This window comes from Porcisia hertigi, chromosome 36 (assembly GCF_017918235.1).
Source record: "Porcisia hertigi strain C119 chromosome 36, whole genome shotgun sequence".
NCBI classification, from domain to species: Eukaryota; Euglenozoa; class Kinetoplastea; order Trypanosomatida; family Trypanosomatidae; genus Porcisia; species Porcisia hertigi.
Genome location: NC_090595.1, coordinates 659,196 through 671,760, shown reverse-complemented (window position 1 = coordinate 671,760; position 12,565 = coordinate 659,196). Strand labels below are relative to the sequence as shown.

At 52.6% G+C, this 12,565-nt stretch overlaps 1 protein-coding gene across 1 annotated transcript; it reads left to right on the top strand.

Moving 5' to 3' along the window:
* Positions 1-5,786: 5,786 nt before the first annotated feature.
* Positions 5,787-10,877, top strand: JKF63_00153 (uncharacterized protein; the record flags this gene model as incomplete). The annotated part of the gene is made up of 1 exon (XM_067896205.1): positions 5,787-10,877. One exon carries the CDS (start codon positions 5,787-5,789, stop codon positions 10,875-10,877), a length of 5,091 nt encoding a protein of 1,696 aa, XP_067752362.1.
* Positions 10,878-12,565: the final 1,688 nt, after the last annotated feature.

Genomic DNA, 12,565 nt, shown 5'->3' with positions numbered 1-12,565 from the left:
GAGCTTCAAAGATGGTGGTGATGGAAGGGGGTGGGAAAGGGGGGGAGCATGGAGACAGGAGGAGTGAAAGCACAGGGACAAGTGAGCCAAACCAAGGAGGGGGACCCGTGTGTGGGGAGGGGGAAGGTGAGATACCGAGGATGACATGATCGAATCTCGCGGTTGTCTGACTGGATGGCATTCAAAAGAGAAAAAAAAAGAATGGCACATTTCCCACTCCCCATGATCGTCTTCGGTTTTTATATGTGCTCACTTCTCAACTTCGAGTGTGTGTGTGTCCGCTGACGCCCATTAAAAAGACGATTGTGTGTGTGTAGATGCACTGCGATGAATGAGCCCCCCCCTAAGCTTATGTGTTTCTACATTGGTGTCTGTCTACCAAATCTCCTCCTGTCGCGCAAGACTAGTCGCATCGAAAATGGCCTCCTTTTTCTAGGGGTTCTCTTTGCACTTTTTTTTTCGGGATGTACTCTGCCTGTTTCGTGTTTACGTCTGCGTGTTTGTGACAGTGTATGCGTGAGTGTCTGGTGGCTGGTATGTTTTTTTTTTTTTTGCAAATCTACACCACCTCTCTGGGAGCTCCCCGCATTTGAAGGCGAGTGCATGTCTACAGAGCAGGGGGTACATCGGAGCCCCCAGCCGCACGATGACGGCGACGACGACCACCACCACCAGTCTACGCATAGAGCGTGGCGCACAGAAGTGAGTAGATGAGGCCCCACCCTCTCTCTCTGTATAGGCGTTTTTATCGCTGAAAGCAACAATGAATGTATCCGACAGAAGGAACTATCGAAGGGGGAAGGTGGAGCGGGAGAACGAGAAAAAAAAACACCGCGTCACCTACGGGCGCGTGGTGGTGGTGGGGGGCGGGGAGGGATGTGGGGAACGAGAGAAGCAAACGGGTCTCTGATACCACTCTCCACATTTTCTCCCTTTTTTTTTTTGTGTGTGTGTGTGTCGGCGTCTACGCCTTTCTCTGCATGCCTCCCTGTCTGCGCGCCCTCGAGCTCTTTGTGGGTTTCTTCCCCCAATCTCCATCGCTTTTAATTCTCATATGTTCTCGCTTTCCCCCTTTTCACTCCCCCTTTTTTATTCTCCCCACCGATTTAGTGTCACTGCGGATTCTCCTCTCCCTTTTTCGTTTTCCCTGTTTGGCTATTGTCGTTGTCCTCTCCTTTTCCGCAGTAAAAGCGTTTGTTTTTTGTGGGGATTCCTGCCTCCCCTCCCTTATTTTGTGTTCAATGGTTGCCCCTCCCCCTCCCTCCCCCCCATCCCCCGCATCCTCCGATCCCCCTCCCAATTTTCTTCTGGTGGGGAAGAGGGAGAAGGGGAGTTTGTATTGGTTGTTTTTTGTCCCTTTTGTTCTTGTTCGCCGTCCCCCATTGCGCTTTCTCTCATCTTTTTCCTCTGGCTCGCATGTTGGTTAATTTTTTGTTTTGTTCAATTGTTTATCTTACATATTTTATCTTTATCCATGCGTTGTGATGGTTCGGTCTTTTTTTAGTTGTTGTAGTTGTTGGGTTTCCCCTCCCTTTTCTTCTGTTTTACACGCTTTCTTTTTTTTTCCATACATGTCCGCCGTTTTTTTCTCCTCTCTAAGTAGTTGTGTGTCTGCGTGTGTGAATCCGAAGGGTATGGGAGAAAAGGCAAGAGAAGAAAAAAGGGACGATCGAAGCCCTCTGTCTCTGTGTGTTTTGTCCTGTTTCGCACCACCCCTACTTTGACGTGCCGTGCTCCTTGATATGCCCCCATTTTTCTTCCCTTGTCTTGATCCCTCCTCCTTCACACACAGTACGCGTGCATGTATGTTGATGTGGGCTTCTCTCTTCTCTTCCACCACAACCTTTTTTTGGATGTTCTCTCATATATATATTTACTACTGTTTTTGCCTTACCCGCCCCCTCCCCTCTCCTCCCCCCGTTTAGCGTCTTCATGTTTTTTTTTGTTCCCCCCCTCTTTTTCACAGCTGCAAAAGGAGTGTGGGGTCCTAGGCAATGCCTACGCTAAAATAGTCGGAAAGATGTTTCGCACTTTGATTTCCCGAGAAGCAGGCTCGAAAAAAAGAGGAGAGGTGACACGTGTATGAGATAACCACTGGAACACCACCCATTCCCTCCCTCCCTGGCATTCCCCCGGTTCTTCTCACCATAACCACCGCCATTTTGTTCTGACATTTTCTTATGTCTCCCTTTCAAGTCATGGTTTCAATTCTTTTTCTCTTCACCCCCATATGTTTGCCCGCCCCCCCCCCTTCTTTCTCCTTCCCTCAATCTTCACTCTTGGTCATCACACTTGTCGGTGTCTCTGTTTCTCCATATCACCCCTTGGGAGTGGGAGGTTGCGTTTCTCAATGTATGTTTCCTGAACCTGGGCGCATCTCTGTGAGTCTATAGGTCTCGATTACATGCGCATTTGTGTGCCCCTAGAGTTGTGTGTCACATGAGAAGGACGGTGAAAACACCGAGTCTTGTTTTAAAGAGCATCAAAGAACCCCCCAAAGCATCAAACAAATGTCATATTAGAGCAGAAGGCAAAAAGGGGTGTGGGGTTTAGAATTGAACACGGGAACACACAAAAAAAGAAATTACAGTTTGAGAACGGAGGTTTATGTGACGCATGAGGAAGCTTAGTTGTTTCAAGAGTGAATGAGGGTATACATTGATGTAGGCTAATACGCTGGCGTTTCCCACAGTCTTGACGCTACCTTTTCGTTTGTCAAGGTACACGTGAAGGCTTTTTTTTGCTTCGTTAGCCCCCCACCCCTCCTTGCGTCGCGAGCACTTCCCCTGAGAGAAGCAGTCTTTTCCCCTTCCGTTTGATGGGATGCTCTTAGAAATGCGCGCATAAAGTGTCCCCGTCTTGTGTTCCTCCGCTGGCTCTGATACGCGATTCACCTTGAACCTCAAAGGAGGAGTCATTGACGCGAACACCTTTATTGCGTCTGCTTGTGCTCTTGTGCAGGCTACTTGGGGCGTGTGTATTCGTCTTTGATTCAACGGTCTCACTCTTTCCCTTCACCTTTTTCCCCTTTCCCAAGTCCTCGTCGGGCGAGTTGCTAATCAGGTGTTGCGTGTGTTGTTGTTGTACGATGTTATCGCATGTTCCCCCCCTCTCTTCTCTCCTCTCCTCTTTCCTCCTTTTTCGTCTCTGTTGGAGAGGAAGGGGGGGGTGCGGGGGACGGGGGGTGGTGGCGGGTTGGTAATGATATGTTTTTTTTTTTATTTCGGTGGGCTAATTTGACTGTGCTGACTCTCTACGCGCGATCTTTTTTTCCTCTTTTTTTTTTACGTGTCTTTCCACCACCCCCCGATCAACTTCTTAGCGCGTGACTTTGAACCCTCAACATTTGTAGATTTTCTCCCGTTTCTCACCTGTTGTGCTTCGACTACCCTGCCCTGTGTTTGGGTGATTGGGCTCTTGTGTACCTGTCTCCGAGTGCGTGTGTGTGTGTGGCTGTTTGTGCGCGTGCCTTTGTGTAGTGCTCTTCCTAGATCGAGGAGGGCAAAAACGAGTCGGATCAGGCAAAGCAGATCCTCCATTACTCATGCACCGTCATCCCTTCCTCTCTCTCTCGTTTGCCTGTTTGCTGTCTCGTTTCGCCTCGCTTCGTGCCACTTGAGCACTCCTGCTTTTATCTCCGGGCGTGCGTGGCATATTCGCGCCCCACAGGCTGTCTCGTGTGGACTGGGCGTTTCTCCACTCTTTCTCCCCCATTTCGATTTAGTTGTCGCACAAGGAAAGCGGTGGTATAACAAGGAGGCCGAGGTGGTCAAACGAAGATGGGCTGTCGAGACAGAGACAGCGCGCGGGCACAATTACGGCGGGGGATGTCTGGGAAACAAGCTCGCACACCTGCACCCTACGAGGAAGGTAGAAGAACGCATGCGAAGATTTTAGGTGGTAGAGCCGGAAAAAAAATAAATTTGAGAAAGCACAGAAAGGAAAACTTGCGAAAAATGGCAAAGGAATGAGAGTTGTTATGGTGAGCGGCAATTATGGGGTGTGTGTGCTTCAGGGCACCCTCTCTACGTTTTGAACCCGATGATAGTGAGCTAGGCGGTAATCGCAAGGCACTAGAACAGCTGAGGACGACAGCGGGAAAGTTATGGGCAGTGGCTGATGTGAAGGGGGGGGGTGAGTGGGTGGGTGTGGGGTCTTGTTGAGGAGCAGAAGGTAGGCATCGGCGCGATACACGAGTGTGTCGTTTGCGTCTCTTGTTTTTCTCCCACACGCCTTGTTTAGAGACTCTTTGCCTCGTGCTGTGTAGGACTCATAGACACCCATGCCCGGTAAGGGCCCTCCCTCCCCCTCCCCTTTCTCTTTTCATCGCACTCTCCTCGGCTTATCCTCGGCGTAACACGGCGAGTCTAACTACGCTGAGGGCTTCTACGAGTGCGCGACCGAAGGAAAATGAAATAGCAAAGAAATACGTATAATCGAGGCAGGTGACCGTCTTTGAGGCTGTCACCACAGCCCCCCCCCCCCCCCCCCACACACACAAAAAGAAAAAGACCCAAGGCTTCGTTGCCTCCGTGCTTCTTTTTGTATTCCCTTTGTGTGTGCTTCCGAGCTCTGGAAGCATCCAGCGTTGGCAACTTGCCGGTGAAATATTCTTTTGTACTCTACCGACGGAGGAGTAGGGAGGGGGGAGAGAGAGCAAAAGAAAGGGCCAGTGAAAAACTGAGCTCCTTTTGAGAAAGATGCCTATCGCAATGGTTGTCTGAGTCAGCGTGTACGTTAGCGTTACAGTTCTCTATATTTCTTTCCTCTCCGTCTTTGCATTATTTTTGGTTGATTGGGCTCCGATACCCACGCGCTTACACCGATGCACGCGCTTACACCCGTTTGTTGTGCTGCGTTGGATCGCAACTCTCTTCTCTTCCACCTCACGGGCAGTGTGGGTATATATTGTAAACGCGTGCGGTGACCGCTCTTGATTTTTTGTGTTTTTCTTTCTTTTGGCACCCCTGACACCACTCGTTCTCTTGCTCTCTGTTCTTCGTCTTACGTTCCCACTTGTGGTGCGTTTTGGCTATCACCGCCACGTGTTTGGAACCGACTCCTGTGTAGTAAGGGGGGGTCGCATTGTGCAGCGTACCCGGCGACACTGTGTGTTTTCCTCGCTCTTCCTCTCTTGTTTCCTTAGGCATCTCCCCCCCTCCCCCAAAAAGAAAAAGGAGGCGATAAAAAACAGAAGACATTCGCACAGACACCACCACACACACACACACACACACACACAGCCAGCATAGGAGCTGTCTCACAGTACTGAGGACTTTCTTTCTCTGGTCTACGTGTCTTGGTTCTCCTACACCCTACAGCGAAGGAGGAGAGGGGGGGGGCGAGTATTCAAGGGGAGTGGAGGGAAAGGCCTCAGAAGCGGATAAAGAAATACCGCGGCGTTTAAGAGGGACACATCCACCCCAAAACGTAAAAAAAAACACGACGAGGAAAGGCGCACACAGCGAATCACGAGCATAGAAAGCGTTCACGTACAATATCCAGAGTCAGCAAGGGCAGGTTTCGCCGCCTTGTATTCGTTTCTTTTTCCTCCCCACTTCTTTACTCTCTGTGTGCAGGCTTGCCATTCCCTTTGCATTTGTTCGGTTGCTTCTTAGAAGAAAAAATTAGCGCCTTTGATATCACCGTGTCCCTCCCCCGTATCAAATCTTCACTCACTCCACACACACACACACACACACACACACACACACACACACACACACACACACAGTGGAGACAGTACGTGGTGCTACTCAAGGAAAAGCGGAGAGAGAAAAAAAACGATGGACTCTCCTACGATTTCGGAAGAAATCTTTCAGCTGAACACCGTCTCGGGGGGCCTCCGCCCGGGCTCTGTCTCGTTCAAGCATGTCACGATAGAGAGCGAGAGATATGTCTGCGTTCGTGATGTACAGGAAGACGGCCAGACGTCGCTCGTGGTCATCGATCTCGAGAAGCGTGAGAGCATTCGAAACAACGTCAAGGACGCGGAGTCATGCATCATGAACCCCAAGTCGAAGATCCTAGCTCTGCGCAGCGGTCGAAACCTTCAAGTATTTGACGTGGACGCCTCGCAGCGGCTCAAGGCAACGCTCTTCCACGATGACGTCGTGTATTGGCACTGGATTGACGACCGCACTCTCGGCCTCGTGACGGGAAAGGCCGTCTACCACTGGAGCCTCGACACCGCTGCCGATGATACGCCTCAGCACATCTTCGACCGAGGTGTGGACTACGACGCCTCTGTTCAAGTCCTTTCGTATTGCTGTGACGAGCAGAAGAAGTGGCTTGTGGTGACCGGTGTGATGCGCGAGTCCTCGGGCGCCATGGTCGGCAAGGCCCTCCTGTACAGCGTTGAGAATCGCAGCAGTCGTGTGCTCGACGGTCATGCGTGCTGCTTTATCTCTACCCCTACCCCGACCGACTCGCGCCAGTGTAACGTCATGTGTCTTGCCTGGAACAACCCACAACAGGGCGGTCAGGTAATGATCATGGAGCTGCCGACGGGCACCAAGACAGATTTGTCGTTGCCACGGCGGATATACGCCATGCGTATTCAGCCCGCTGACTTTCCGGTCGCGATGCACGTCTCAGAGCGACACAAACTTCTGACCGTGGTGACGAGCCGTGGCAGCTTTGCGCTGATGGACATCTTTACTGGGGTGATCGTGGTAGAACAGCAGTTCACTCAAGCGGTGGTGTTCCGCGGCGCGGGCGACAAGAAAGTAGGCGGCGTCGTTTGCGTCAGTAACACTGGCTCCGTCATACGTATAGCTCCTAACGACAATGGCATCATCAACTTTGTGAAAAACCGCATGCAGAACCCCGATCTGGCTCTTCGTATCGCCTCCACAGCGAACCTAAGTGGCGTCGATGACCTCTTCAAAGTGCAGCTGGACAACTATTTGCGCAGCGGCAACGTTGAGGAGGCCGTTCGTATATGTTTGCGTGCACCAGGCAACTCGTTGCGCACCCGAGAGACCCTCGCTCGATTCATGCAAATGCCACAACAGCCCGGCCTCCCGCCGGCCATCTCCACCTATTTCAAACTTGTGTTGGCGGAGACGCAACTGAACGAGTTCGAGTCCGTGGAGCTTGCACGTGCGGTGGTGCCCAAAGGTGGCATCACCTATGTGAAGCAGCAGTTCGACGAGGGCAAGCTCACCGCCTCCGAAGAGCTTGGTGACCTTGTTCAACAGGCGGACCCCACCATGGCGCTGAAAATATTCCACCAGGGAAACGTCCACGTAAAGGTGCTGAACGTGCTGCTGCAGCGCAACGAGACACAGAAGGCTGTGGAGTATTGTAAGCGCGCAAACTTCTCGCCGAACTGGCAAGTGATTCTGAACAACTTCATCCGGGTCGCGCCACAGGATGCCGTCAACCTTGCCCTGATGCTTTTCCGTGAGATGGGAGACAAACCGGTGCTGGACGCAGAGGAGATTGTGGACATGTTTGTGTCGGCCCAGCACATCCAGCAGGCGACCGAGTTCCTGCTGGAAATCCTGCGCGACCACAACGACGAGTCAACGATAGATCTGCAGACGAAGCTGCTTGAGATGAACCTCAAGTACTCTCACCCCTCGGTTGCTGACAAGATCTTTGCCCGGAATATCTGCCAGCACTACGACGGCATGAGGCTGGCGCCGCTGTGCGAGCGCGCTAGTCTCTACCAGCACGCCATTGAGTGCTACGTCGTTGCCCAAAAGCGAGACCCCGATCTCAACAACCTTGCCAGTATTCGCCGTTGCCTGCAGCAGTTACAGACGTTCAACCCCGAGTGGCTCGTGGACTTCTTTGGTAAGCTTAACCAGCACGACAGCCTCAAGTGCCTTGAAGACCTATGTTCCAATTCGAGGCAGAATTTCAAGGTAATAGTGCAGGTGGCGACCAAGTACAGCGACGCTATTGGCGCCGCCGATCTCATCAACCTGTTCCTCGAGCATAACTTATATGACGTGCTCTACTATTACCTCGGGGCCGTGGTCCCGTACACACGCGACGCCGAGGTCCACTTCCGCTACATCGAGGCTGCCGCGGAGATGGGTCAAATGCAGGAGTTGGAGCGCATGACGCGTGAGAGCCCGTGCTACGACGCAGAGCGCGCAAAGAATTACCTCAAAAACAAGAGACTGACAGACATGTGGCCTTTCATGAACGTATGCGACCAACACAACATGGTGAATGAGATGGTGCACTACTTGGTGGAGACCAGCAACGAGAGCTATGTGGAGCAGTATGTGACGCGGCGCAGCCCCGGCAAGACGCCGCAAGTGGTCCAGGCTCTCATCGAGTGCAACGTGCGCGAGGAATTCATAAAGAGTCTGCTCGTGGCGGTTGGGACTATGTGTCCAATTCAGGAGTTGGTGGAGTGTGTGGAGGAGACGGGTCGTCTGCACCTTCTTCAAGAATGGCTCGAGGACCGCCGCAACGAAAAGAGGACGGACACAGCGCTTTACAACGCGCTGGCAAAAATCTACGTCGACCTTGGCAAGAGCCCCGAGCAATTCCTGAATGAAAACGACTACTACGATGCGATTGTGGTTGGAAAGTACTGCGAAACACGTGACCCAAACTTGGCATACAGCGCCTACTGCCACGGTCATTGCAGTGAGGAGCTGATCGACCTCTGCTACCGCAACGGCATGTACAAGCAGTTGGCCCGCTACCTGGTGAAGGAGCAGAATCCTGACCTGTGGGCGTCTGTCCTTGCGCAGAACTCAACCCAACGGCAGCAGCTTGTAGAATCCGTGCAGCAGACGGCGCTGCCGGAGAGTGAGGTGAGCGAGGAGGTCAGCACAACGGTGCGCGCCTTCATGAACGCCAACATGACGGAGGAGCTGACCTCGCTCTTGGGCCAGATTGTGGTGCATGGCCGGTTTCGCAAGAACCGCTTCCTCGAAAACCTTCTCATCATGTCCGCCGTGCGGGCTCGCAAGGACAAAGTGATGGAGTACGTGACGACACTGGAGGACTATGACGCCAACGACATTGCACGCATTGCTTCCGGTGCCGGCATGCATGAGGTTGCGTTTGTTGTATACACGCGCCACAACATGCAGAAGGAGGCCATCACGGTATTGGTACAGGACATGAATGACGTTTCACGCGGCCGCGCCTTTGCTCAAAAGACCGACACAGCGCCTGTGTGGTCAGTGCTGGGCGAGTACTTGGTGAAGCAGGACGAGGTGCACGAGGGTATCGAATACCTCATCAAGGCCAAGAACCCTGACTTCGTTGCCGAGGTGACAGCAGCGGCGGAGCGCACGAACCAGTTTAGCGACTTAATCAAGTATCTCACCATGGCTCGCCAGCACTCCCGCGCGAAAGACAACAAGATCGACACCTCCCTCGTCATCACATACGCCAAGACGGGCCGCCTCGGAGAGCTGGAGGAGTTCCTCAAGGAGACGCACAACGTAAAGATCGGCGCGATTGCCGACAAGTGCTTCGATGAAAAGCTGTACGAGTCCGCGCGTGTTTTGTACACTGTTGCAAACAACTTTGCCCGCCTGGCGTCGACAGAGGTGATGCTGAACAACCTCTCCAGCGCTGTCGACGCGGCCAACAAGGCCAAATCGATTGATACGTACAAGGAGGTCAACCTGGCGTGTATTGAGGCCGAGGAGCTGAAGCTAGCTGGCATCTGTGCTGTTCCGGTAGTGTTGAAGGCGGAGGAGGTCGCCGGCATGTGCAACCGGTACGAAAGCCGTGGCCTGTGGGAGGAGCTCTTTTTGGTGCTCAAGAATGCCTCTGGTCAACAAGGCGCACATATGTCTATTTTCACCGAGATGGGTGTCTTGCTGGCCAAGTATCGACCCGAGAAGCTCACTGAGCACGTGAACATGTACTCGAAGCGGATCAATACGCACAGGATGATTAGCGTTTGCGAGCAGTATCATCACTGGGTCGTACTGCGTGTGTTGCACATCAACAACGAAGACTGGCTAGCCGCGGTCAACTCAATGATGCAGCACCACGCAGACTCCTTTGATCATGAAGTCTTCAAGGACGCTATTGGTCATCTGGGCGTCAGCGATGTGATGTACACGGCGATCAGCTTCTACCTCAAGACGCACCCAGATCAGCTGAACGATTTCCTGTCTTCCATTTTCAAGCGGGTGGACCCGGAGAGGGTCATGGCAGAGGTGAAGAAGACGGCGCCAATTCACGTAATTCGCACCTACCTCGAGGTCGCGCAAGAGCGGAACGCCAAAAAGGTGAACGAGGCGCTCAACGACCTCTACATTGAGGAGGGGGACTGCAAGGCCCTGCGCGTCTCTGTCGAGACGTACAACAACTTCGACTCGGAGGAACTGTCATCACGGCTAGAAAAGATGGAACTCTTTGAGTTCCGCAAGATTGCCCTTCTGCTGCACCGTAAGAACAAGCGATATGCGCATGCCATCGCGGTTGCTAAAGAAAACATGCTCTTCGAGGATGCCATCGAGGCGGCGGCTGAGAGCGGTGATGCCGAGCTGGTGGGTGGCTTGCTCGACTATTTCGTGAAGGACTACCCGGAGTGTTTTGCGGCGTGCCTGTACACGTGCTTCGACCTCGTGAAGCCTGCGACGGTGTTGCAGAAGGCATGGCTAAATCAGAGAGTTGAGATAGTGATGCCGTACATGATTCAAGTGATGGAAAACTACTCCAACAAGATCGACAAAATGGAGCGGTTGATGACAGATGCGCAGACCGCGGCGAAGGATGCTGCTCGTCGTGCTGGCCCCTTGCAGGGTCCCGGTGCTTTGCCGCTCATGATCGAACAGGGCGTCGGCATGCCCATGAATGGAATGCCAATGCCGATGGCTGGTCTACCTCAACACGGGAATTCGGGCATGCAGCCTCAGTTTAGCTCTGGGCGACCCTTCTAGCAAGTCCCGTGTAGGCATACACGTAGCTGGGCGCGTATGTGTGTGGCTTGTCCTCGAGAAGCATATGCACTTCACTGAGGTTGCCTTTCCTGAAACAGCCCTCTGCGTTGTTGGCCCGTAGGTACTGCATGCGCGCGCCCCCACCCACCCATGTTTTATATTTTTATAGGTCTTCCTTCAGCTTTACCCCCCCTTCATCCACGGACCTTCTCGCTGTATCTTGCGGTGACGTGCGAGCTGCTGTTTGAATATATCTGTTTGCCTGTTTTTTTTTCCCCCCACTTCCCTTTGTTTTTCACTCTCAAAGAAAATGATTTCTAGCGTCTGCATCTCTTCCCTTTTTTTTTCATATGGGCTCATTCTCTACGAATCTGGTGCTTCCGTCTGGTGTCCTCTCTTCGTTTTCCTCTTGATAGTTTCTTCGCGGGTCGACTAGGGGTGTGGCGTTGTTGGGTTGGTGGGCTTTTTCTCATGTGTTTTAGAGGGTTCAGTACCCCCCCCCCCTTTTTTTTTACCTCTAGCGGCTGTCTAGGCTCGCACTGTATTGTTTTTTCCCTTTCATTTTTTTGCTCGTCTTCTTCTTATAATATCGTTGACGGTTCGTGTGTGTGTGTGTGTGTTTGTGTGTGTGTGTTAGTTGTTGTTGTTGCAGGAGGGAGTAGGAGGAGGAGTAGGAGGAGGAGGGGGAGGGAGCGGTTTGTCGATACTCGTGCTTACGTTGTCTTATTTCTCCGCCCCTCCCCCTTCTTCCGCCTCTATCGTTGTCTGGGCACTGTCGCTTTATTCGCACTCTTCGCTTCTCTCTAGCCCCCTTTTCTTCCTTCTATTCAAATCCTCATGGTCTCGGGCCGTGGTCCAAGATGTGGTGCTCACCGTGGACTCCTCGTAGGGTTTTTATCGAAGTGCTGCCTTGTGGTATGGGGCGATGACTCTTTTTTTTTGGGGGGGGGTTACGCTGTTGCGTTTCCCTACTGCTATGCGGGGCAGTGGAGCTGAATATGGATGACGGAGACAACGAGGCCGGGCATGTCCTTTTTGTATCTTCATGTGCCTGGTTCTGTGGGTGTTGTTTTTTCCTTCATGGCTTGTGCAGTTGATATTCAGTTTTTTTTAGCTCGTGTTCTCCCCCTCCCTCCTTGCCTGTGGAGGGGGGGGGAGTGAGAGTGTCCTACTTTTTTTTGTCTGCACGGGGACACCCCCAAGAGAGGGTGTGCACCACAACAAATTATTATGAGTCACTGCCCCACTCTGGGGTGTAGCGGAAAAGGCGGAAGGAAGAGGAGTTGCAGCGTGCTCCTCTGTCTTGCCAATGCCGAACTAATTGTGTTGATATGGACAAAGCATCTAGGGCGTAGGATACCCAGAACACATTGCCACTACTGAGTGCCAGCGCCCAGATCTTGGATTGCGTAGCATCAGAGCGATCTGCGAAGTGGGTGTTAATGATTTCGTGCTGAGGCTGTGCTCAGGCGAGTTAGTCGGCACGGCATTTGCATTGCATGCTCACGGCCGCTTTGAAGAGTGCGATGGTTGTGTGGGCAGACCAGAGTAGAGTGCGGACTGTGACTCATGTTTTGGTACGGAGTGGTCACACTGAAAATAAAACTAACGGCGAGGGTGTGATACGGTTGCGCACGCTGTGGTGCGCCTCTTCAAAAGACAGAGTTTAGTGTCCTCGCACCCTGCGA